We start from the raw sequence: 24028 nt of genomic DNA, 5'->3' as shown, positions 1-24028 counted from the left end.
GCTATCATATGTCATAATTATCATAAGATGGAAAATGATTTTATTTTTGTTGAATTAAATAATTATCTTTTATTTGAAAAAATTTAAAGTTTTCTTATTATTATGTTGTTCATACCTGCTCACGATTTTCAGTGTATTTTTTGAGCACCCCTAATTAACTTGGCGTGGAAAGTATCGATAATGTCTACTTTCATACTTTTATTATTTATTTTGTCTACCAAATTGCTTATAATTTCTCATATACTCCCAGCAACCTCCTAAAGTCTTAAAACTACCAATACTGCTGCTCCGCTTACTATATATAGTCCTATATATGCCTAGAATGGCCCGAAAGAGACTGTGAGGGACATACTGTGCTGATTGACAAATTCCTTTTATGAAAATAAAAATCCATAAAAATGGCTACCACTAGGAGTATCTACGAGGCTAAGAAACTAACTCCAAACTCAACTTTAGGTTAACTGAAGAAGGATTTAAGTAAACGTTTTACTTAAATATCCATACCTCAGCTGACATAGACTTACACCATAGCAAACGAGCCCCACAACTGTCTATATTTTTACTCAAACGCTTAAAGTTCTTCATATTAGATTTATGTAGTATTAATGCAATTTGTTAAAAGGTGGATAGCCTGCAAGGTACTTAGCAGGGCGAAGTCCGAGTGGTATATACAAGGGCAAGGTACCTCATCTACAGTGCAGAGTTGAAGAAGAAAGAAATTCTAATGGGACTATAATGTTGCTGGGTCGATCAATTAATGTATATTAGTAGTGCTTTGCTTAGCAGGGGATAAGCCTGTGATATCTGGGTTTCTCTCGGGAATAATAGTTTTATAAACACCTGGTATACGATTTTACAGGTTCTGGCAGTGGAGCAAAATTTCAGCACAGTTTTAACATCACGAAATGACGGTACATCCACAACAGAAGTTTACTTGATCAACAACCTACTGTAGACCATTAATAACCGCACGTTTTACAACTTTATTTTATCTTAAATTTACAGTTAACACTTTGTATAATATTTGAACTTTACTACTAAGTGCCAAGTCAGTATGATTAGTGTAAGTGTGCGATAGACAGGCTCACACCCTGATCGCTCAGCAGTTGCAGCAGTTGCAGCAGTAATGCCTTATATCGTCGGCACCTCTTTCTTGAAACCTCTTTCTGCTTTTCTAATCATTCGGTGGCAATTTTCTCTTCCTTACTAATCCCTATTTACATTTTTATACTCTCTATATCTACTGTTTGCCCGTCATGTTTTCTTTGTTTTCTCTCCTCTTTTCTTTACTCATCATTAATCTAGAAAAAAAAACGAACCGTCAACACCTTTCTTTTCGTGACTGAATAAAATTTAGTTTTTTTATGCTAGGTGTTTTGTTTGGTTCCTTGATCATTTTGTTTAATGTTGATAATCTAAATTAATACATGATTTTGCGTTTTGGGCCAAGAACTATGTACTATCATCACGAAATTTTTTTTTTTCATAAAATTAAATAACAACGTACTTTTGCTGTGATTAATATTGTATTGTTGTATTGTATAACTAAAGTTTCATATCACCAAGTACGTAAATATAAAGGTTTTCTTATTGAGTGACCTTAAAAATTGAAAATTACAAATTTATTAAAATAAAAAATGAAAATTATTTTGAGTTTGATATTGGTTGGATTCCATAACAAAGAATGTAATAATTAAACTGAATATTAATATTATATTATGTTGTACAAGTGTCTATTGTTTTCAAGATAGTTGAGTAAGTTTATTTTTTAATTGAAAGTCACAAAAAAAATTTTTTTGAATTATCATTTTTATTAAGTAGTGGATTTGGGAGAAAAAAATTTTGGTTCAAGACGCGTCGTGTTTTTTTCCAATTTCAACGAGACAGTATTATTATCTTTTACATTAAGTCAAGTGTCTCTAGTATAAGTTATAAAAAGGAATAGAAAGTGTCTGAGAATTCAATGGTATATGTATGTTTTTTGTACACTGGTTACCCAAGCTTATGACTCTTGATGTTGACGTAAATTTGTCGTTCACTTTACCACAAGCTTAAATTCTGCAGAAACTTCATGCATAAGGTAAAATGTTACAAAAAATTCATGACTACTTAATCTTTGATGTTAGTCCACGTTATAAGTTAATCCATGTCGTCAGATATTTTGTCATAAGCACTTCATATAATATGGTTATTAACACATAATTATTAATTTATTTTAGTTGAGAACTTTCTGCATCCACTTTGTCATATTTATCCCTTTAGTTCATTTAGAAGCACACTACTTAGTTATAAACTAATGACATTATAAAATATTGTTCAATGTAAGTTTTTTTGTTGATAATTAAACTTTTACTTACTAATGGTTATTTATATCCACATAAAAATTATTTACAAATCTGATTCTAACGTACACTCACATCGCTTATCCCATCCAACGACTAATCCACAAATTTGTAACCATTGCTGTAGAGTATTCAAAATTCAATTATGAGAAAGACCATGTCATGATTTTGGCCAATCTTAACAAACAAATGTTGCTAAATCTTTTGAATCTCCAAAAAGTGTACGATCATAAGATGAAAAAACGATAGTTTACAAAATCTACTACTGTAAGTAAGATGATCTTTGCAAACAACCTGTAGTTAATTTACAGAAATTTCCTGCAGTTAATTTGTTTTCCTTCCTTTTTAATTTTAAAATATTGCTTATCTTACTCATTATACCTCCATCATTTTCCATAAGAGTAAACAAGGTATTGCATTAACAGTTTGTCTCAAAAATTGTAATAAAAATTAATGTGAAGAAAAGTAAAATGCTGTCAGAAGCTTGAAGCAGAATCATGACTGCAACATTAGAAAAAAGCTATGAAATTCAAAAAAACACTGTATCTCGAAGTTAGAGCAAATCAAGGCCAAAAACAAATTTTTTTACTGGTTTTGTCAAAAAAACGGAAACATCGAAGTTCTCAAAGAAAAAGGGGTTAATCATCATAGAAATAAGATCTAGAAATGTTGTTAACGTCTTGACTTTATTTCCATGCAATAGAGATAAAAATTAAATAAAAAGTAAAAGCGCATTTATGGTATTGATGTGAACGTGCAATGATTTATTGAAAACAATATATAATATGAATTGAAAAAAAGGGAAAAAGTTTATCAAAGAAAAAACAAGACAAGCCAAAAATAATAATCTGTACAGATTTTCTAAAGGGATTGGATACCTTTAAAATTCAGAAAGAAGTGGGAGCTTGTCTTTTTAAAAATAACATTAATTTGCTATTTAAAGTTTTTCTCTGAAACTGAGATCAAAAAATGCTTATTAAATTATAGAAAGTAAGTAAATTGGTTTGCGAAACAAGTACATGCAAACATTTCGAAAAACTTGTTTAAAGAAATATGATAGATCTGTTTTTATTTTTTTTCCTTAAATACGGGATGTTCCATCATTTAAGATAACAATGTTTACGTTAAAATCCTTTTTATATTTTAATTCTTATACATCATGTTCTTGAACAATTAGTTTTAAATTTTTTACTTCTGATAGGAGTACTGCCTGGTTGCCTGGCTTTTTGACTCTTAAGTCAATTAAAAAACTTACTTTAAATAATTCAAAAATATCTGCAGTTTTCTTAAAAGTGGAAACTTTTTATTTTAAATGAGAATAATAGCCTATTAGTATTTTTTGTTTTAATTTAACAACATACTTTCAATTTAAATTATTTTAAAAAGAAAAATATAAATCATCACATAACGTTATTAACAAGTAATTTTTTCTTAAAATTTAAGAACTTGCACCATGGGACAAATGTTCTTTTAATGCATATCAGTTTCTATTATATCGTTATTCATTATTTCATCATGGTCCCTGATAATTATATTGCTATGTTTCAGTTCTTATACCTATATAACACATTATTCATTGCTAAATTTTTCACTATTGTAATACAAACTTTTTACTTACGGACTTTTGATGTAACTGGCATATAATGATGACCACAGTAATGTATTCGTTTTTTTTTGGGATCATATAATTTAAAAAATAGCAATACATCAGTATCTTTATCAAAAGATGGTAACAGCATCACTCCTAAGTCTGGGGATATCAATTCAACAAATACGGTCCAAGGGTTACCACTTTCAGCACAATCTGATATAGGCTTTTGAAGATCAGATTCTGGTTCAATTAACGTAGGTCGACAAGTTTGATTTGATCTCATACTAAAAGGCCAAATTCGTATTTGTTCTATTGAATATTTCTAAAAAAGTAATAATATAGTAATTAACATATTTTATCCATAAAAATAAATAACAATGAAAATCCAGTAATTTAAGTTTATTTGTTACGAACTACGTTGCTAATGGTATATCAAAACTGAAAAAACGAAGAAAACAAATATAACATCCAAACAAACACGAATTTCCAGAACTCATATAGAGACAACTCTTTTAAATAATATATTTAAGATTAAGTTCTTAATAAATTTTGCGTTTTGCATGGCTATGCAGTAAGGCAATCATGTTACTTATAATTTTTATGCCCAAAGATAAACAATCAGATTACACAGACCAACAAAAAAAAATTTTTTAACTGGGCATAGAAAACATGTTTTTTTACATACTTTTGGTGCTGAATCTCAAACCAAAGTTAGAATAAAGGGCCTTACAAGAAAATTTTGAGTGAATCGCTTTTCAAAGACAGAAAATTCAGAAAACTAGTCTAAAACACCTTATCCATTATGTTTAAGTTCATAATAGACCAGGATCATCAGTATCTTATTTCTCAGTGTACAAAGAAACAGACTGCTCGCATACTAACCCAAAAAATGAAAAAAATTACAAATTACAATAATCGTGAAGCCTCAAGTAGGTTGATGGCTTGTTGCGTCGCAATATAAAAATACATATACAACTGTGACATACTGTGTCACAGTACTACGTATGACATACTGTGTCTCGATTCTAATGTTATATTCTTTGGATAGAGCAATCAAGGCTCTTCAAGCCTTTTTAGATAAGGAATCGCTAGATATAGTAAATGCTGAGCTGCGATTGAATTCAATTAACAACATTTACTATAAAAATATTCATAATCACGAGGAGTTAGCTATACTTCAAGTTGACCATCCCAACATTGTTGCATTTCGGGAGCTCGAGACTAAATACTATAGTCTTGCCACTCGAGTGCAAAAATTAAAAACACCCTTGCCTCACCCACTAGCAAATTTGACTGCGCTCAATGGCACTTTAACCTTCACGGAGCGAGTCGACGTGCCAAAACTTGCGCCGATTCCTGTCCCAAAATTCGATGGAAACCATGAAAATTGGGTTGCTTGAAAGGCAAACTTCTAAGCCTTGATACACGATCATCCGGGGATGGCAGGGTGCGTTAAATTATCCCAACTAACGGACGCGGTTCAAGGCCTAGCTGCAATCGTAATCGATGAATTTCAACCCAGCGACGAAAACTACGTTTTAGCATGAGAAGCATTATGCAGAGCTTACGATTAGCGGCGCGTCATCATCAACGTATATTTTGACGCCCTCTTGAATTTGTCTCCAATCGAAAAACCGAACGCCGAAACCACTGCAAAATCAACATGTCAGCAAGTTGAAGGCTATGCAAATTACAGTAGGTGACGAATTCATTGTACGCATTCTTGAAAGATCCTTACCGGCAGGTATATTGTCGCGATGGGTGGATCGACTATCGAGCAGTGAAATGCCCAAGTTAGATGCTCTATACACCTTCATTCAGGATTCTATTTTGGATACACTGAGGATACACTGTTAGATTGCCATTCCGATCCAAGAAATTCGAGCTAGGTTCATCCAAGCGTCAGGCGTTACAGCGATTTCAGGCGCTAGAAAGGAAATTCAAGACTAATCCTACCCTCAAAGCAGAGTATGAGAAGGAGATTAACAGATATGTGGAACTTGGCCACACGACACTGTGTGAAAATGACTCTGAGGATGGCTACTATTTGTCTCACCATGCGGTGATCAAGGAATCGAGCGAGACAACCAAATGTAGAGTCGTGTTTGATGCGTCAGCAAAGACATCTACAGGCATATCACTAAACGATATTCTGTTAACCGGACCTACTATTCAGGAAACCCTTTTTCAGCAAATTCTTCGTTTTCGCGCTCATCCTTTCGTTATCACTGCAGATTTAGAGAAAATGTATCGACAGATCTGGATTTATCCAGACGATAGGAAATTTCAAAAAATTCTGTGGTACCACGTGGGAGAGATTCGAACTTTTATTCTCAACGTCGTTACGTTTGGGGTTAGAAGCGCCCCTTTTTTAGCAATTTGGACCTTACATCAGCTGGCTTCCGATGAGGAGTTCAACTTTCCACGAGCTACAATGCTGCTTCGTCGTGATTTCTATGTTAATGATTTGCTTACAGGTGCCAGCACACTGGAGGAAATCCTGGCAATCCGCAATGAAATGATTCAGCTCTTGAGTCGTGAAGGATTTCTGATTCAAAAATGGGCATCGAATCATCCGTCTGTTTTGAATAATATAGACAAGAAAATCTTCAATTTAAATTGCGAAATTCAAGGAAGTCCCATTAAGGAAATTTTAGGTATAATTTGGATTCGCAACGCAACATTTTCACGTTTCTTGTGAACTCTGATAAGGGGTCATCCGTCTCAACTAAAAGAAAACTCCTATCACAAATAGCGAGAGTTTTCGATCCTTTAGGCTTACTAGGACCTTTGACACTTTACACTAAAACTTTAATTCAGGAATGATCGGTAGCCAAAATCACCTGGGACGAATCCCTTCCTCAAGACATTCATATGAAGTGGGTTGCATTAGCTGATTAGCTTCCTCAGCTGAAATCGATAGCAATCTCATGATCTCTGCAATGTGACAATCCTGTTTCCACCGAGATACATGGGTTTTGTGATGCGTCTCTATATGGTTACGGCACTTGCCTTTTCATTCGTTCTACCAATTCGTTCGGGAATGTTACTATCAGACTAGTTTGTAGTAAATCTAAGATCGCTTTATTGAGTCATCATACTATTCCTCGATTAGAATTGGCCAGCGCCGCGCTCCTCAAAAAATTATATGTGGAATCAAAGAATCAGCTAGTTTTTCCTATTAAATGGGTGATTCTCTGGTCAGATTCTATGATTGTTCTTTGCTGGTTAAAAAAAGCACCTCATTTGTTACAAACGTATGAGAGTAATCGAGTAGCCGATATCCAAAAATTAGGAGACGAGGCCGAATGGAGACATGTTCGTTCAAAGGACAATCCAGCTGATTCGTTGTCACGAGAACAATTGCCAATTGACTTATTGAATAATTCTCTTTGGACATCCGGTCCTCATTGGTTGTCCCTCTCTAAAGACAACTGGCCTCTATCGCTACCCATCTTCCCAACCAGTCTCACAGTTTTTAAAGAAGGAATCGTTTTAACTACGATTGTATCAGAAAATTCTATTTTCTCTCAATTTTCCGACTACGGCTGTCTTATCAGATCAGTCGCATATCTTCTCCGTTGGAAGAGAGTCAGGTCAAGTGCAGATCAAGCTAAAGGCCGATCGAGTATAGGTGTACGTTATTTATCTCCTAGCAAAATCACCAATGCTGAACGCCTCATTCTTCTCTTGACTCAACGAGACTTTCAGCCCTGAAATCAAGCTCCTCAAATCCACTCAAAAACAAAATTTCAATAACTGAGTTGGTTCAACTAGAAGTCATACCAAGTTTGATGAACTTAATCCTTTCCTTGATAACGATGGCCTGATTAGAGTACGTGGTCGTTTAAAAAATTCAGACTTTTTTTTTAATCAAAAGCACCCGATTTTACTTCCTAGCAATCATCATATGTCTGATCTCATTATTCGTGACGCACACCATAGAAATCTTCACTAAAGGAATCTTGACTTACCAGAGTCAAGAGTTGCTTCTGCTTTTGCATTGAGTAAAACAGGTTTAGATTTCTTTGGTCCGATTTTAATCAAGAAAAAAAAGGAGCACAATCGAAGTTTTATTAAGAACTGATGGGTGCGTTTTTGTATGTCTGGCGACCAAAGCGACCCATATTGAAGTAGCATGTGATCTCTCTACTGAGGGTTTTCTCAACTGTTTAAGTAGATTCATTAATATACGCGGTGAACCAGAAATTATGTATTCAGACAATGGACCTAATTTTGTGGGGGCGAATAATGAACTCTCAAGAATTTACGATCTACATATGACGCAGAAATTCAAGGACGCTATTCAGGACTTTGCCGCGTCCAAACGGATTGAATGGAACTTTAATCCACCTCTTTCCCCACATTTCGGCGGATTATGGGAGGCCACGGTCAAAAGCTAGAAGCACCATTTACATCGCGTCATGAAGGATCAGAAGCTCACGTATGAGCAATTAGACACGTTGTTGAAAGAAATCGCGGCTATTTTAAATTCTCGACCGTTATACGCGATTTCTGCCGATCCTGAAGATTCACTAGTGCTGACACCTGCGCACATCTTAATTGGACGTCCATTCAATTTCTTACCCGAACAAAATTTTCTTTCAGTTCGAGACAACCGCCTGACCACTTACCAACCCATTTCCAAGATTCGACAAGACTTTTGGAAAAGATGGCATAAGGAATATTTGCACGAACTACAAACTCGTCAAAAATGGCTGACCTCTACCGCTACTTTGACACCCGGCTTAGTGGTCGTGTCAATGGAGAACAACCCTGCGTGTGCAAGATGGCTGCTGGGTGTCGTCATAGAGATCCACCCTGGAAGTGATGGCATTGCTGGTGTAGCATCTGTGAAGATGGCTTCAGGGATCTATAAGAGGAATATCACTCAACTTTGCGTGCTACCTATAGCTCAGGAGAGTAAAGTTTCGTCAGAATCTCAACGCCCTCCTAAAGATCTTTGAACGCTATAGATCATTGCTAGTTAAATAATGAATTTAGATAATAATAATGTAAGAAGCAACTTTTTGATGGCGTCATGTCGGTTAATCATTAGATTTAAGGAATTATTCTAGTGTGTGGGTTGCGCTATGTGACATAGTTAGATATATCAATCAAAATAATCAATCGAACTGTGATATATGTACTGATCAACAGAATAGTCCCTCCAACGGAAACTGATTCTATTTGTAAATCTTCCAAAGATTAATACAGCGAGATTGATTTGACTCTGGTCAAGGTGAATTTAAGTTAAATCTAACTCTGCTCAACTGTTGTGATTCAACCTAGTCTCGCAGCCACGGCCGGCAGTATGTTGCGTGGCAATATATAAATACATATACAACATACGTATGACATATTGTGCCTCGATTCTAATGTTATATTAGCGCCTGAGTGCACAAACGAACGCATTAGTCGACTAACTCGAACAGCGTGCGAAGCTCCCTCGCGTCAAACTGTTGTCTTGTAAATTAATTGTACAACGTGCAATAGATCAAAATTCCAACGAATTTATCATTTCACCAACGTGGCCTTATTGTCAATTTAATGTTGTATAGTATCGTATACTTGTGATTAAATTTCTTGTATCAAAGGCGTGTGATCGAAAACTTCGAAACTTTTTCAAAATTTTTGGCACCAAATTAAAATTTTGGAATACGTTCAAAATTTTTAAAATGGCGTACTTATGAGAGTTTTATCAGTACAGACTTAAAAAAATTCTTTTCAAGTTTTTTAAGACTAGGCAAGCTGGATGAAAAAAATAAAAACCGTTTTTTCACCCATTTTTTCGCTATAATGGCTTTAATATGCCTCAAATGAACCAAAGAAAAAATTGATATATTATTTTGTGGCACTTTACTCAAATTATTTATACTTTAGAATACTTTATCAAGATGTATACTTTTTGTACAGTTTCATAGACAAGTAAAGAAAAAATTTGTACGATTTATAAAGTTTAAGATAATGTGGAAAATTAATCACAAACCGAATTTGTTTAACTTATGATACTTTGGCATATACTAATATTTAACCTTATTAAAGTTTTTTACTTTTAAGAACGCAATAATTTTTAAACTTTTCAGAAATTTCTCAGTAGCAAATAAAAATACAAAAAATAGTAATAAAAATTCATTACATAATTTTTTTAAATAAAGACAAACCTAAAATATGTCCTGCATAGTTGAAAAAAATGAGTTTTATTATTTATTAAAATAATGACTAATTATATTTGATATCATACTTTTATTGAACTAATTATACATCTAATTTTCTGAATAAAAGACTACTTAAAACATAGATTTACATGATTAAAGAATATATTCTAATTTTCGTCTCTGTCGTCGTTAATTACAGGTATTACATCATGTTGAAGAAAAACTTGTGGTAGTTTTTTAGATGGTCTAATTGTTTTGGACTGATATCTCGCATATGCTAAGTAGTAAGTAATAGATGCCACGTGAAAACAACAGCCGATTGTTCTTATGCCGTTTGCACACTCACAGAAGGATCTGTATTACACTGTTTCTAATAGTATGTGGTATGTAATCAATAAAGCAATTGTACATCTTCTTGGAGATGTGTCGCGATCGAACTTTAAACTTGACAATTGTAGGTGTCTTTTTTAAGTATTCTATATTAATTTTATCATTTTCATCTATTATTTCTGCCAGATATAATACTGTTTGGTGTAACTGGTAAGTTCCTGTTAATAATATTTTAAAATCTCTTTTGGTTTTTTCTAGACAATCTTAAAAATCACGAGACTGCAATTTTAAAAATTTACTTTTTCTACGGCTTCATCTTCCTGATTCTGCTTCCTCAGCTAACGAATTTTCTTTGTTTTTGTGACATTCTACTTGCGATAACCCTTGACTTGTGATTGATGTATTTGCATAAAATCTCTTACCAAATAAGTTATTTAAATAACCCACTATTTTACAGTAAGTTTTTGCATCAGCAAGCATTTTATCATCAAATTGATTATGGAAAAACTTCCACTTCTGACTAATTACACCATGTACTGCTTCTACTACCCATCAAAACATGGTTACTAATCGAGAATAATTTGCTTCAGCTATCGTAAGTTGTTTTCTTTGGCCTTTTAGCGATGGCATTAAAACGTTAAAGCATTTCGATTCTAAATGATTTACAACATCTCGAAAGCCGCGATCTAAAATTAAAATATCACCCTTTTTGCAGTAAGTTCTTAAGACTATCATTGTCTTCCATTTCACTTCTAAGAATGTCAGCATCATTATTATTCACTAAAAAAGGGCCAAGCACGTCAATGATATATCCATCCATCGTACAGATTGTTGAGATTTTTTGTTTTTTTTACCGGAATACGATTCCCTTTGATATTCGTTGTTAGTGATTTTCTCGTGTCTATGGTAAGTACCATCTGCGATTAAAATAAGTTTATCACTACCGATATCATGCACTTTTCAAACATTAATTACAGTATGATTATTAATGAGATCGCTTCTACAAACAGATTTTAACCCAAAATTTTTTGGTAATACATCTTTTTTTAAAGCTTTTAAAATAGAAGCACAAAAGTCGAAAACTTGTTGTGGTCGTTCAAGCCCTAAAAAAGATGAAATTAGATTGTTCAAGTTGCCACTTCTTAATTTAAATAAGAATACGACCAAAGCTTGAGTAACGTTTAAGCATTCAGAGTCTCTCATATTAACCAACATGTCACTCAATTGAATCACATTTTTCCAACTAAGACCAGTGAGCGCTTTGATTCGCTCTTCAGAAAGTGTGAAATCGCCAATCTTATCTGTGAGTTCTTGGTCAGTTGACACGCACATCGACTCTAACATCTTTGATAAATCATGTACTGCAACTGAACATGAACTCGATAAAACTATTATTGTACAAATTTTATTCTTATAAAACTTTTTATTGGAAACGTGATTATTGCAACAGCGACTACCTTCGGAAATGTATATCCTTGCGTCAGAGAAAACTTGTTTTCGATCAATCAATGGTACTTGTATAATATTAGAATATTTCCCACATATAAATCAGTATGAATGAGTTGCAATTCGTCTTGGAAATGGTAATTTTAATGTCTCAACTTCTTTAGACTGTTGTGAAACGGGAGAAGCATATACCGAACTATTACTGCAACTTGACTGTTGAGACGATGAACTAGGCTCATAGTCTTGACTTACAAGATTACTGTGATTTGGTCGACTTTGATCAATTTCTAGTTTCATTCGCTTCGATAATTTTGAGCAAAAAGACGTATAACACTTTGGGCAAATGAAATCATTAATCACAATATTTTTTTTTAAATAATCCAAAAACTGTTTTGCCAGTTCTTCAGTATCCACTATTTTTTTTGTACCTCTAATGAGATGTTTAATTTGAATTTGACAAGCCACATATTTGTTTGCCATTGAGTTTTCTTCAACGGACATGATAAATCTGAAAAAATGTAAAAATGTAAAAACAAAAAATTTAACATCTTATAGTTTTGTATTACATTAAACTAGATGTTTATCTACTCACACATGTAATTCCATCATAGTACAGTAGTTTGCAAAAAAATTTATTTATTCATAAATTTTTTTTATTCAACCATAGGTTTGTATTTCATTTATGCTTATGTTGAATGGACTTTTTTATGGCCCTTATTTGAATTATGGTTAAAAAAAGTTTCAAGAATATACACCATGTTCATGCAAACTAACAATTTGCAATCGTTAAAAATAATTGACCGAAAAGCTTAAACATTATACTATCTAAAAATCAGCTTACAAACAATGCATTATATTTACCTGCACAAGATATTTCTGAAATAAGTATAATAAATGCTGTATTACTCCTTATATATTGTAATTCGAATGTCAACATTAATAAATAACACTTTTACACCGTCTAAAGAAATATTGACCGCAAAGATTGGACTCATTATAGCATAATGTACGTCAATATAAGTAAGTAATATTGTAACCTGTAGATCAACTTACAAAATAAAATGAGGAATTATACACGTATAAGCAATATAAGACTTTTATGTACTTTAATAAAAATAAAATCAAAGTTAAGATGAATTTTTAATATAAGAATTCGGTAGATAAACATTTATTAGTTTTAGATTACTCGGTATCTCGATATAACAGTAGATTACATAGCTGGTCCACTGTTGTATGTGTAAGTTTCTTGAATTAAAACACTACTAGTGTGGTGTCAGTTTTGGTAATACGTTCGTAATTTGATAAAATAAAACTTTTTAATAGCTCTTTTCATTTTATTACGATAACAAACTTTAAGTACAATATAATTATGAACAAATAAACATTAAGTTGGTAAATCATGATCTTATGTAGACAGTGTATGAGAATTCTCAAACTGATACAATACACACTATAGAACATTTACATAGCTACACGGGTTACATGGATAATGATTTGTATTTTCAATATGTCTTCGTATTCAATTTTAATCAAGATTCCGAATAATTATAAAACAAAATGATCCAACTAAAAGAAAAAGTTTTTTTAATTATTAAATGTTTATTTAAATAAAACCAAACTTGTTGAGTAAAATTCTAATAAACGACTAACAAGTGCATGTTTATGAAAAAAGAAGAATTTTCACGCTAGAGTACGCTTATTTTTTACGGTAACTCACTGTACTGGACCTTTCGTACATTTTTACTATGATTATCAGTACAAAAAAAGTATATTTATTTTTCATTTTCATCAAAAATTTTACTAATATAACGGGTTGTATGAAAAAAAAAAAAAAAATGGATTAGCAGAAGGGAAAAAAATGTAAAAACACATATATTTAACATTTCACCTCTTGAAACCAATAAATAATCAATTAACTAATCTTACTTATTAATATAAGTTCTTAAAAATATTGGAGTCATATAACTTACATATCTTGCAGTATCAAATTGATTGTATTGATAAAAAGTTTTCGTATAACTTATATAGCATATTTTGTAATAGCTTCAAGAAAAACAAAATTGATTATTAAGATCTGACCAAATCAGTTATTAGTATTACTACAATAGTCAATATTTATATCCGTTTCGGTCAAAACAAGATCCTATCAAACTATACCTTTCTCTCTCCGGCCTGTTTCGTACGCGTAAGTGAGTGTGGACGGTGGCCCAGTACTAATCACTCTTGGAAAGTATATCTGCTAAGCATGTAGATGACAGAACATAATTGAAGAATGAAAAACATAAGTTCAAATATTATATCATGAAAGTATTTAGTTACATACATCTTTTTAAATAATGCTGTGCACGTACCTATTACTCTTACTGATATTCAGCGTACACTCAATTCTGTTTGCAATTATTTTAACACATTACATTCCACTTTATAAATTGTACAAACTTTTTTTTCACTTTTTTATTTAAGTATCCATCTTGATAAACGTATTCTTAAGTATAAATAATTTGAGTAAAGTGCCAAAAAATAATATATAAATCTTTTCTATAGTTCATTTGAGGCATATTGTAGCCATTATAGCGAAAAAATGGGTCTAAGAACGGTTTTTATTTTTTCATCCAGGTTTCCAAGTCTTAAAAAACCTGGAAAAATTCACAGCAATAGAATATAATATAATACAATTTTCAAACCTATCCCAAAATTATAATTTGGCCCCAAAAATTTTGAAAAAATTTCAGTTAATATGAATAATTTTTTTCTTTAACATCCAATAAAAATTTTTAGGATCGATTGAGAAATAGAGGAGATATCTTTAAAAAAATAAAATCCACCATTTGGGGCCTATAGTGAACCCATGAATGGATTGGGGTCTGGAAAAATTTTCAAAAATTTTTTTTTACAGTACACTACATACATAAATTTTTTCTGATCTTTTAGAGCTAAAGCAGTTTTACCCTCATTATCTGGCTTGGCCCTTTATTAGTATTGTGCAATAAGACACTCTTAAGACTCCTAGTAGAGGAGTCTACGAGTAACCTCCACTCGTCAACTTTTTATGTGGCTGGTTTTAGTTTATTAAGTAACCCTACTACATCTTGAAAATAAATTAAATAAGAGTCTTATGTGAAGAAACTCCTGTACTCTTAATCTCTATAGTGATAAAACGTCACTTTAGTAATTTGGGTCAACATATTTCTTGATTTTAAATCTAACGCCAGTTATTCAGCTGATTCTTTGGATAAACTCATATTTCTCACTAAATCGTTGAGTTCTTCTGAAGAATACTTCTTTACTTTTTCTCGGATACTTGGTCGTATGGAACGAATTCGTTAAATCCCTCCTCAGAATCCTATTCCTCTTCTTTCTCTTCGTCATCTCTTTATCGGTTGTTTTATTTCTGTCCATTTTTTGTTTCACTTCATCACGAGAATTTATAGTATTTTTGAGATTCTCTGTAGTATTTAATTATTCAAAGTTAGTAACAACCCTTTTCATTGTGGTACGATTACTTTTTGTCTGTGATGTAAATATATCTTTTAAAACCATCGAATTCTCAAGATAAACTATCAGTTCACTCCTGATATTCTTGATTCCACTCACATCTGTGTCATTTCAGACTGTGGTATGATCATAATGTATTTGGATAAAAAATAAAGGTCATACAGAAGTTGTCATATACCGAAAAAAAAGTTCTTAAAAAAATTAGGTCTTGACTGTTTTCATAATTAAAGCAAACATAAACAAAACCACGAGATGGTGTTTGACAAGCCCCTTATTTCACATTCTGCAAGACTTGTTTACGAAACTATTTCCACAACTAGGTTAATTGAAAACTATTATTTGAAAAATTAGACATACCTTTTAATTCTTTCAATTTTGTAGTTGTGCAATGCGACATTGAGTTTTTAAAATTTTTTAACAAACTTTTATCAAAGGACGTAGAGACGGATTGTTGTCAACAATTGTTTCCATCGAAAAACATCAAGATTTTTTAATTCCACTTTTTCAACGGTTTAAGAACCCAGGATGCCGTAAGATAAGAGAGCAGACCTCTTATCCGATGTTTTTATTCTAATTTAAAGGAAACTTGTAAAAGTTGTAAAGTTGTACCTGGCCAGCTGGGCGCAATCACATAACTATCCTAAGTACAGTGCTACGGATACAGCTATGCAGCTCCGGCTTTTCTGGTACAGCCGCCGTGCCCTAGCAATGCGCGCCGTAGCTCAAAGTTCCTTGCACAGCTGTGGATTTTTCTAATAACAAATAGTGCCACCGGCTCCTTCGACGAGACACTAAAATGCCCCCAAGGAGCCACTACAATACCTCCAAGAAGCCACTACTCACGAGCCCCAGAAGCCACATTCACGAACCAGTAACTATTAACCGCTTTTCTCGAAGTGGGCACGAAGAATGCCTCACAGCCCAAGACGCCACTAGCTAGGTATCGCATAGCCACTAACTCCAAGCGAAGGTCTTGTAACGCGTTGTCCCCACGGTCTCACGCACCTTGAGTACACTACAGCCACTGCCTTTAATAACGAACCATACTCACGTCTCATCTTGGTGCTCACGACTTCTCGGTTCCTTGGGCCCCTGGTACTCGATGTCAGCTCCGGCCCCGGACTTCTTGTAACCCTTATAGCCACAAATTATACCCAGCTAGCCGATACCCAATAATCCGCTTCCCAGTCAACACAACCCACGGGAAGTAGCTAAAGCCGCGAGCCACACGAATTCCTTTTAGTACACGTACTGAAATCTTTTTCGTAAGCGCTAGCCAAGCAGAACATCCCAAAACCTGCGCAACAAACTCAAATCTAATACTCACTTACCCAGCTACTTTTTTCTGCTTGATACCTCGGAAAAAGTCCTACTAACAAACCTTGGTCGATAGCCTGACGTCGATCAACGTTTGCTGATTGGCCAATATGCAATAGCGCCCTCTTTTATTTATTTCATCGCCCCTTCATCTTTATTAGCATAATGGTTTAACCAGTGAATCATACCAGCACCTTGACCAGTCTGGTTCTCATGTTTTAGACCAATCCACTCACTTAAGAGTGGAGGCGCCGCCGTCACGAACCATCTATCCGCCACGAATAAACAAGCCACACCTCTCATGCCTGAGTCACGTCAGCGCCACTACCGAGCGTGTATGCACGACTTATGGCCTGAGAGGCATTATCCGATCGTTCCAAGCACATACACAGACACACACACACATGAAGCTAGGGATCTACCATAGCCAGGCACCTGCGTGCGTGTGCTCGACTCTGCAACTTCGACGAAAAGTTATATTCATGGGCTTAACTGCGGATGTTTGGACGTATTCTAATAGCAAAAGTAGGTCTGAAGGGTCATTTTTTTAACGAAGGAGAGTTTATGAGTCTAAATTGTAGTGTTAAGCACTTTTTGGAGCGTTATATTATGTTTAGGTGATGTAACTACCTTAATACCAAACCTAAATTTTGAGCATACATCACAAGTATAGTGATGACTTACACAACAGTCATAAAATATCACCATCTTTTTGGGTTGTTTTTTTTGTAGCATGACTTTTTACATCAGCTGAGTTGCCAACTTATGTGAAACTAATAACATAGATTGACGGTGATAAACGATTTTGCTTTGGTTAAGGGTTGTAAGGTTGTGAAGGTAAAGCGTTAAGGGGCTTTCAAGACTTAATTTCTAGGGTTAAAATTTTCCTGAAACTTGCGGAAACCTGCAGTAATTTATATTGACCAATACTTTTTATTCTTATAGACTACACTGAGAGAACGCTGGTGAAGCTGAAGCACCAACTATAGTTACAATAACATACTAACGTCGTGGTACGCACGCCTCACCAATTTTGGGAGCGCTCCATTCCCAAACGGTATCACATGTGCACCAACATGCCGGTCAAGACCTATACCATTTTGTTCGCACAGTACTTACACCAAGTAAGGTAACGGACTTATACTTGCGCTTAGTACTATACTATTTTCCGATTTTTGAGACAATGACGCTTCTATTTAGGTGACGTATTTGCACTACGTCTCTAATCATATAAATAGAGACATGAGATGTAATAGGCTACCTTATTTTATTAATTAGTAGGAAAGTAATATAGCTGAAGTGGATTAAATTACCTGAAAACTTTTTGCTTTTGCATGGTGAAAGCTTTATGTATTTTTTATAGAAAATATTATTTTTTAATATTTATTGTTGTTTTTTTAATATATATTGCAAGTATTTTAAACTATCACAAAATTCACCGAAAAATAACGTATTGAATTGAAGAATAATTGTATAGGTGTAAGGGTTTAAGTATAGATTGACTTATCTCAAGATTCAATCGACTGATTTGGATTGAAAATGGCTTTTTTCTGTTTAATCAGATGCTTATTTTTCCTTTGATTTAAAAATCAATTTATTTAAAGTAAATTTCTTAGATCTCAAGATAAATGAAACACTTACAGTGGCTTCCTACCACTGTATAGCACACAATTGAAATGAACTTATAAAGAGATAGTGTAACATAGAATAGGGGTACTTGTGATAGAAGGTACATTGGTATACAAAATTTACTATGTTACAACTAAGTAAGATCCTTCATTTTAGAATCACACACAAAATACAGGAATTTTTTTCGTTTTTAATTCGATTTCAATTTTGTTAAATTTGTTATACTCTTTCAAATTTTTGTATACTCTTTCAAAGTGACATTATATTAAATTTCCCAAATAGTACAAAAAGTTTTCAAAAATTACAATTGAATAAAAAATTTAAAAAATTTCTGTCTTTTCTGAGTGCGCTAGTACAATTTAGAATTATACATAATTGCAAATAAGTAAATTTTATACTATTTTTTTCCATCGTTAAAATTACTACTTCCTCGCACTACACTGTATATTTATTATTATATTATAACAGACAGCTACATTAATAATTAAAAATGATGTACTATTTAGTGGTAGGGAGACACCTTAAGTGTTTAACATACAATTCAACGTATATGTTGTACGTACTAAAATTTGTCAGAATGTGTGTATAAATATTTTACTACAAAAATATTAGGATTTTCTTTACTTATTTAAATTTAATAATAAAACAAGTATTTTTTGTAAAAACAAAATAATCAAATTATAAACTTATAATAATTCAGTGTGATTCAAATATATGTTATATTTACATATCAAAGAAATATAATTTATTTAAATGAGAAAACTACATGCCAAAACTTTTAAAGCAGTTTTCAACCTCCAATAGATTCTGTCATTGTTGTCATGGTTATTGAAAATTCTTATCTGCATGACACTATTATATCGATGAATGTTATAGCACGTGTTTACAGTGCGAATTTGAAGCGGACAGTAGGGTTGTTTTCTCTCACCAAACAAGAAGTGTGTCAGCTGTTCTGTAGTTGGTAAGGTATCAAACCTAACGTACTGGTATCGTTGCTGCCCTACTTTTGGGAACGCTGGGGTACCAAACGGAAAAGCAGCTCTCCCAAGCTGCGAGAACGCTGCGGAATCAAAGCAAGGTATTGTAACCATTCCGGTCGGGACTGCAGCGTCACCAATTTTCTCTCAGTGTATGAGTTAAAAGGTTATGGGGTTCTACGGTTTTGATAGATAAATTTAGATGGTTAAGTGTAAGTATTATATTACGCTGTTAGAAGTTATCCAGTTGTTATTTTGAATAATTAGGGGGTCTAGTGTACTGAGTTCATCATTACAGAATTTATTAGCCTAAAATATAGGGATTTTAGAGATTTATAACAGTAATCTCATTTGCTAGAGTTCATCTGACCTAAGATTCAGATAGAGCGACCCCAAAAAAAGAAAGAGTACTAAAAATTTTTTTTTGTGTGAATGTGATATCTCAAAATTTAAAGAAGTTACAGTACAATTAATACGTAATGAACACATCCAACTTGCTAATAACTTATTTTTGCGTAAAAATATGTTTTATAAAAGAGTTTTTATTATACTGATAACTATTTCAAACTGTTCAGATTAAAAGCATAAATTTCATCAAGAAACAAAATTTAGACAGTAAGGACAAGTTTCACTTGATTAATTTAGTGTTTATGTTTATATCTTAGGCCTTAGGTTTACTTACGTTTTAACTTTATTGGTTTGTGTACTATCAGAATGTTTGAGATTGAACCCAAGTTGACTGTATGATTTCAAGAAGGCTTGGATTACGTTTTGTCGGATACTAGGAGAGTGAGTAGGAGTTTAAGGTCAAAGCAAAGAATTATACAACGCTTTTACTTAACTTAAATGAAAGATGCGTACATGTCACAAGGAAAAATGGAGCAGATTTACCAAAATACTTAAAAAAAATAGATTGGTATCACTAAACGACATAGTAAATAACGCTGGTAACACAAAACAAAATAATAAGTAATGTAGCTGTAACTTAGGCCCCAAGGACGTTTTTTAAACACAATTTGGCCGATTTAACTGCTGACTCCAGAATACCACTAAAGTGAGGAGCAGCTAGTGGATTAAAGTGCTGCTGTATACCTTGTGATAACAAACGATCCTGGTTAGTGCCGACAAAATTTGTTCCCTGATCAGTACACAGGTCTTAACAGTGATCTCTACGAAACATTAAACAATGGAGAGCAGTAATAAACGCCTCAGTGGAGCATACCTCTACTACTTCAAAATGCACCGTCTTAGTAACCAATACATAAAAAGACAACTATATACTCTTTAAGTGTGCCCTTTCTTGACATTTAGACAAGCAAACTGGAAACGGTCCGACGTAGTCAATCCCAGTTTTTCGAAATAGAGGACTAAAAGTGACTCTACAACTCGAAAAATTACTCATTAACTGGATTTGAGTTTTTGCCTAACATCGTTTGCAAGTTAAGCAGAGGCTGAGTTCTGCGGGTACTACTTCACGATCTTGTAATATCCAATTTTTTTTTTCTAAGAAAAACACGAGTCATTTCGACACCTTCATGCAACTTAGTAAGGTGATGGTAGTCAATCAACAACCGAGTAATGTAAATGTATCAATAAAGGATAAACGTACACTTCGAATCTAAGTCAAGCAACGAGTTACTAAGCCTATCATCAACTCGAAGAAGTTCTTTGGAGATAACAGGTGTAAATTTGTGCAAACAACCAAAAGATGGAAGAAGCCCAAGCTCATCGAATTTAATCCTTCTCTACTTCGGCAACGGTTAGCTAAATTAGCAAAGAAGCAGCGTTATTTATGAGCAGAAAGTAATGAAATACCAGAGTTTTCTAATTCTTCAGTTGTTAAACTGATTAAAGCTATATTACAACAACAATGTACAGAAATAAATGGCAACTCAAGTTTGAAATTTTTTTGGTCACACTTTCTTAAGCTTTTTACAACCAACTCAATAAAATACTTATAAATAAATCCAAGTTAATATGATGTTATTAGAAGAAGTCTCTTCCGTTTCAAACTGCGTTCGTACAGTTCTTATACAAATATACTTAGCATCTTCATTTTTACTAACACGTTGACATGGGGCTAATCTTTGAAGATCTCAACCTTGAGACGCAGATACTACGATTAGAGCTCGCGCAAAATGTCAGGTTCTGAATACTATAGACGTTGCTAACTCATTTGACTAATCTCGAGACGCAATCTCAGTTGGATTTTGCTTGGATCTCATGCGATACCATTTAGCTTTAGGTATCAGCTCATAAATTTTAAAGCATCTACTGGCAATCAAATAAGGCTACTTGAGAGTGGAGAGTTACGTCAGTGCAATACGTTCAGTGAATCAGTCCATCAGTGAATGGGAGTTTAGTCAGCAAAGCAACTGTCTGTTAAGTACTTAATGATTCTCGGAAGAAGTTAAGCCGGACACAACTCCAACCGTGGTATACTTAATAGTTTGATAGGGGCTGGACTCCGCCAGCTGTAAAGACACTTTTACTTTACCATTTGTAACAGTGCAAAAATCTGCGTCATAAGCTGACTTGGATGCGTCAGCAAAATCGTGAATTTGAAACAACTCGAAATTGAGTGAGAAGAAATTCTAGTCAGGTATAGTAGTACTGTTCAACAAGAACACCTTATCTGATCACTTGGTACATTTAGAGGCTACTAATACCGGCAAAAGATTATTCCACGATGTATTTAGCAACCACAGTAACTGAAAAAGAATTTTGCTAAGAATGAGAACAGGTAAGAACCAACCTAAGGGGTTGAAGATTTTTGCTAATATAATTAAGTAAACATATCTTTTTTTGTCCACGACTAGAGACTAGTCCAAACAACACGTTGGAATTAAAATTTATCACAAGTAGGATCCTAAAACAAGTTAATAAAAGAAACTGTTGTCCCAGAATCTTTAAATTCTCTTGTTTTATCGACCTTAAAGTCATCAAGCACGTCAAAAAGTACTGTAAAAGAATTTGCAGACTATTTCCTAAGAGGAAAACCATCTAATCGAGCTTCATCTAATAGATCAGTACTTTTTTTGCCTTGATTTAACTGTTGAATCAGCACCAAAGAGACAGTCATCAACACAGAACTCCTCTTGAATGATTTTAGCAGCTCTGGCTTGAGACTCAATTCTATCAGTTGCTAGTTGGCGGAGAGCATGAGTGGTCAGGTATAGCAAGCTTGCGAAGCTGTAAGTAAACGTTGAAAAAAAAAAAATAGTTTTGTTGGCTCAGACGATTTTGAGGGCCTAAGTATAGCCTTAAAAACCTATTTATTAGGATGGACGAGTACCTGCCACAAGGTTTTTTTTTCATCAATGATAAACGCGTATTTTGAAAATCACTATTTTAAAATAATTTCAAGGAAATTATGGAACAGACTTGGACCTAAATGTAAAACAGAGTTTCAACAAATTCAATCTCGATTTTTGAATGAGACATTAAATACAATTCGCAGCCTTGAAGTCTAACTGTTGGTTTTATAAGCACCATGATGTGACAAAAAATTTATGGAAAGATGAGGTTCAGAACCCTTCTTTATGTGTCTACAGCATTTTAAATGATAAACGGACCCAAAAACGGTCTTCAGGTTGCTTGAGGTATGTAGTAGTGAAATAATTCTCGCACTCAGAATCTTCAGGACTAAGTATAGGTTTTAATATTGGCTCCTCAACCGACTAAACCGTTTGTGAAAGAGACCAGAGTCTCTGATTTTCCAATCGAAAAAAAATCTTTTAAGCGTCTTGAAGATTTTTACGAAGCACATTATCAATTTCCATGTAACCAATATCATCTGATTGTCAATCTACTCCATAATAGGCCAGCTCAAGCCATAAGTTCTCGCGTTTGTATTTATCATTTAGTCTGTGCCAGGAAAATGGCGGCTTTAATAGAAATACGTGTGGCTCAAGGCTTTTTTCAACTAATTAGACGTTTTGACAGTTTAAAAACGCCTAGAAGTTATTGGTATTAGAGAATACTCATACAACTCCCAACTGCATGAAACTGATATAAATATGCTTGTCTTGTGCAATAACATAGAGCAAACGATTTTTTTGTCTGTCTCATGCAATTATGGAAGGTATAAGCCACTCAAACTAAGTCAATTTAAGCTTAATCTTTTCATAATTTAAATTGTTAGATACTTGTATAATAGCGGAAACATCACCTGTCAATCTTTTAAAAATTAATTTATGCTTCGCATTCACCACGAATTTGCGATAATCTGTAGCAAAACCAAATATCATTCTCAAAGGTATCGACACTTTAAAATAAGAAGTCATTGATAATAGATTTTTTCCCTCCAATGTTAATCCAACTAGCAATTTCAAGTATTTAAATTTGATTAGAAGAAAAAAATATCAATCCTTTCTTTGGGATTGTTAATTAAACATTTTTATGTTCGACAATATCTGTACCTGTTATTTCATATCGTATTTCTTCAAACATATGACACACAGCGTTGTAAACTAGTGTGTTCACAAACAAAGTACCATTATCTTTAATTGTTACGTGTCTAACAATACGAATGGAAATCTGAGAAGGTAAGAGATATAAATCTTGATGTTAAATTAAGATTTGAATCTCATCACTGCTATGAAATTCTGATGCAATGTGAGGTCGATGTGCATGAATCTCGTAATGAAGAACTGACTCCTTGAATATGACACTTGGCTGAATGCTCAGAATCCTTTCCATCATAACTGTTTTTTGTTCGCAGGCAGCGAAAGAAAACGCAAG

At 33.5% G+C, this 24028-nt stretch overlaps 1 protein-coding gene and 1 pseudogene across 5 annotated transcripts in view; one reads left to right on the top strand and one right to left on the bottom strand.

The window, feature by feature from the left end:
* Usp7 (Ubiquitin-specific protease 7) overlaps positions 1-24028 on the bottom strand; it is a 780393-nt gene that overhangs the window by 201893 nt on the left and 554472 nt on the right. For all 5 annotated transcript variants that reach the window (XM_089595056.1, XM_089595060.1, XM_089595061.1 and 2 more), the window contains one exon: positions 3961-4255. In XM_089595056.1, coding sequence (XP_089451182.1) covers positions 3961-4255 — 295 coding nt within the window. The remainder of the gene's footprint in view (positions 1-3960; positions 4256-24028) is intronic.
* On the top strand, positions 5617-7940 carry LOC149374007 (uncharacterized; annotated as a pseudogene).

Source organism: Copidosoma floridanum, unplaced genomic scaffold, assembly GCF_036245765.1.
Source record: "Copidosoma floridanum isolate Cflo_tuat_1 unplaced genomic scaffold, Cflo_Japanese_pri ptg000024l, whole genome shotgun sequence".
Lineage (NCBI taxonomy): Eukaryota > Metazoa > Arthropoda > Insecta > Hymenoptera > Encyrtidae > Copidosoma > Copidosoma floridanum.
The sequence above is the reverse complement of the archived record's forward strand: the minus strand, read 5'-3'. Positions and strand labels throughout refer to the sequence as shown.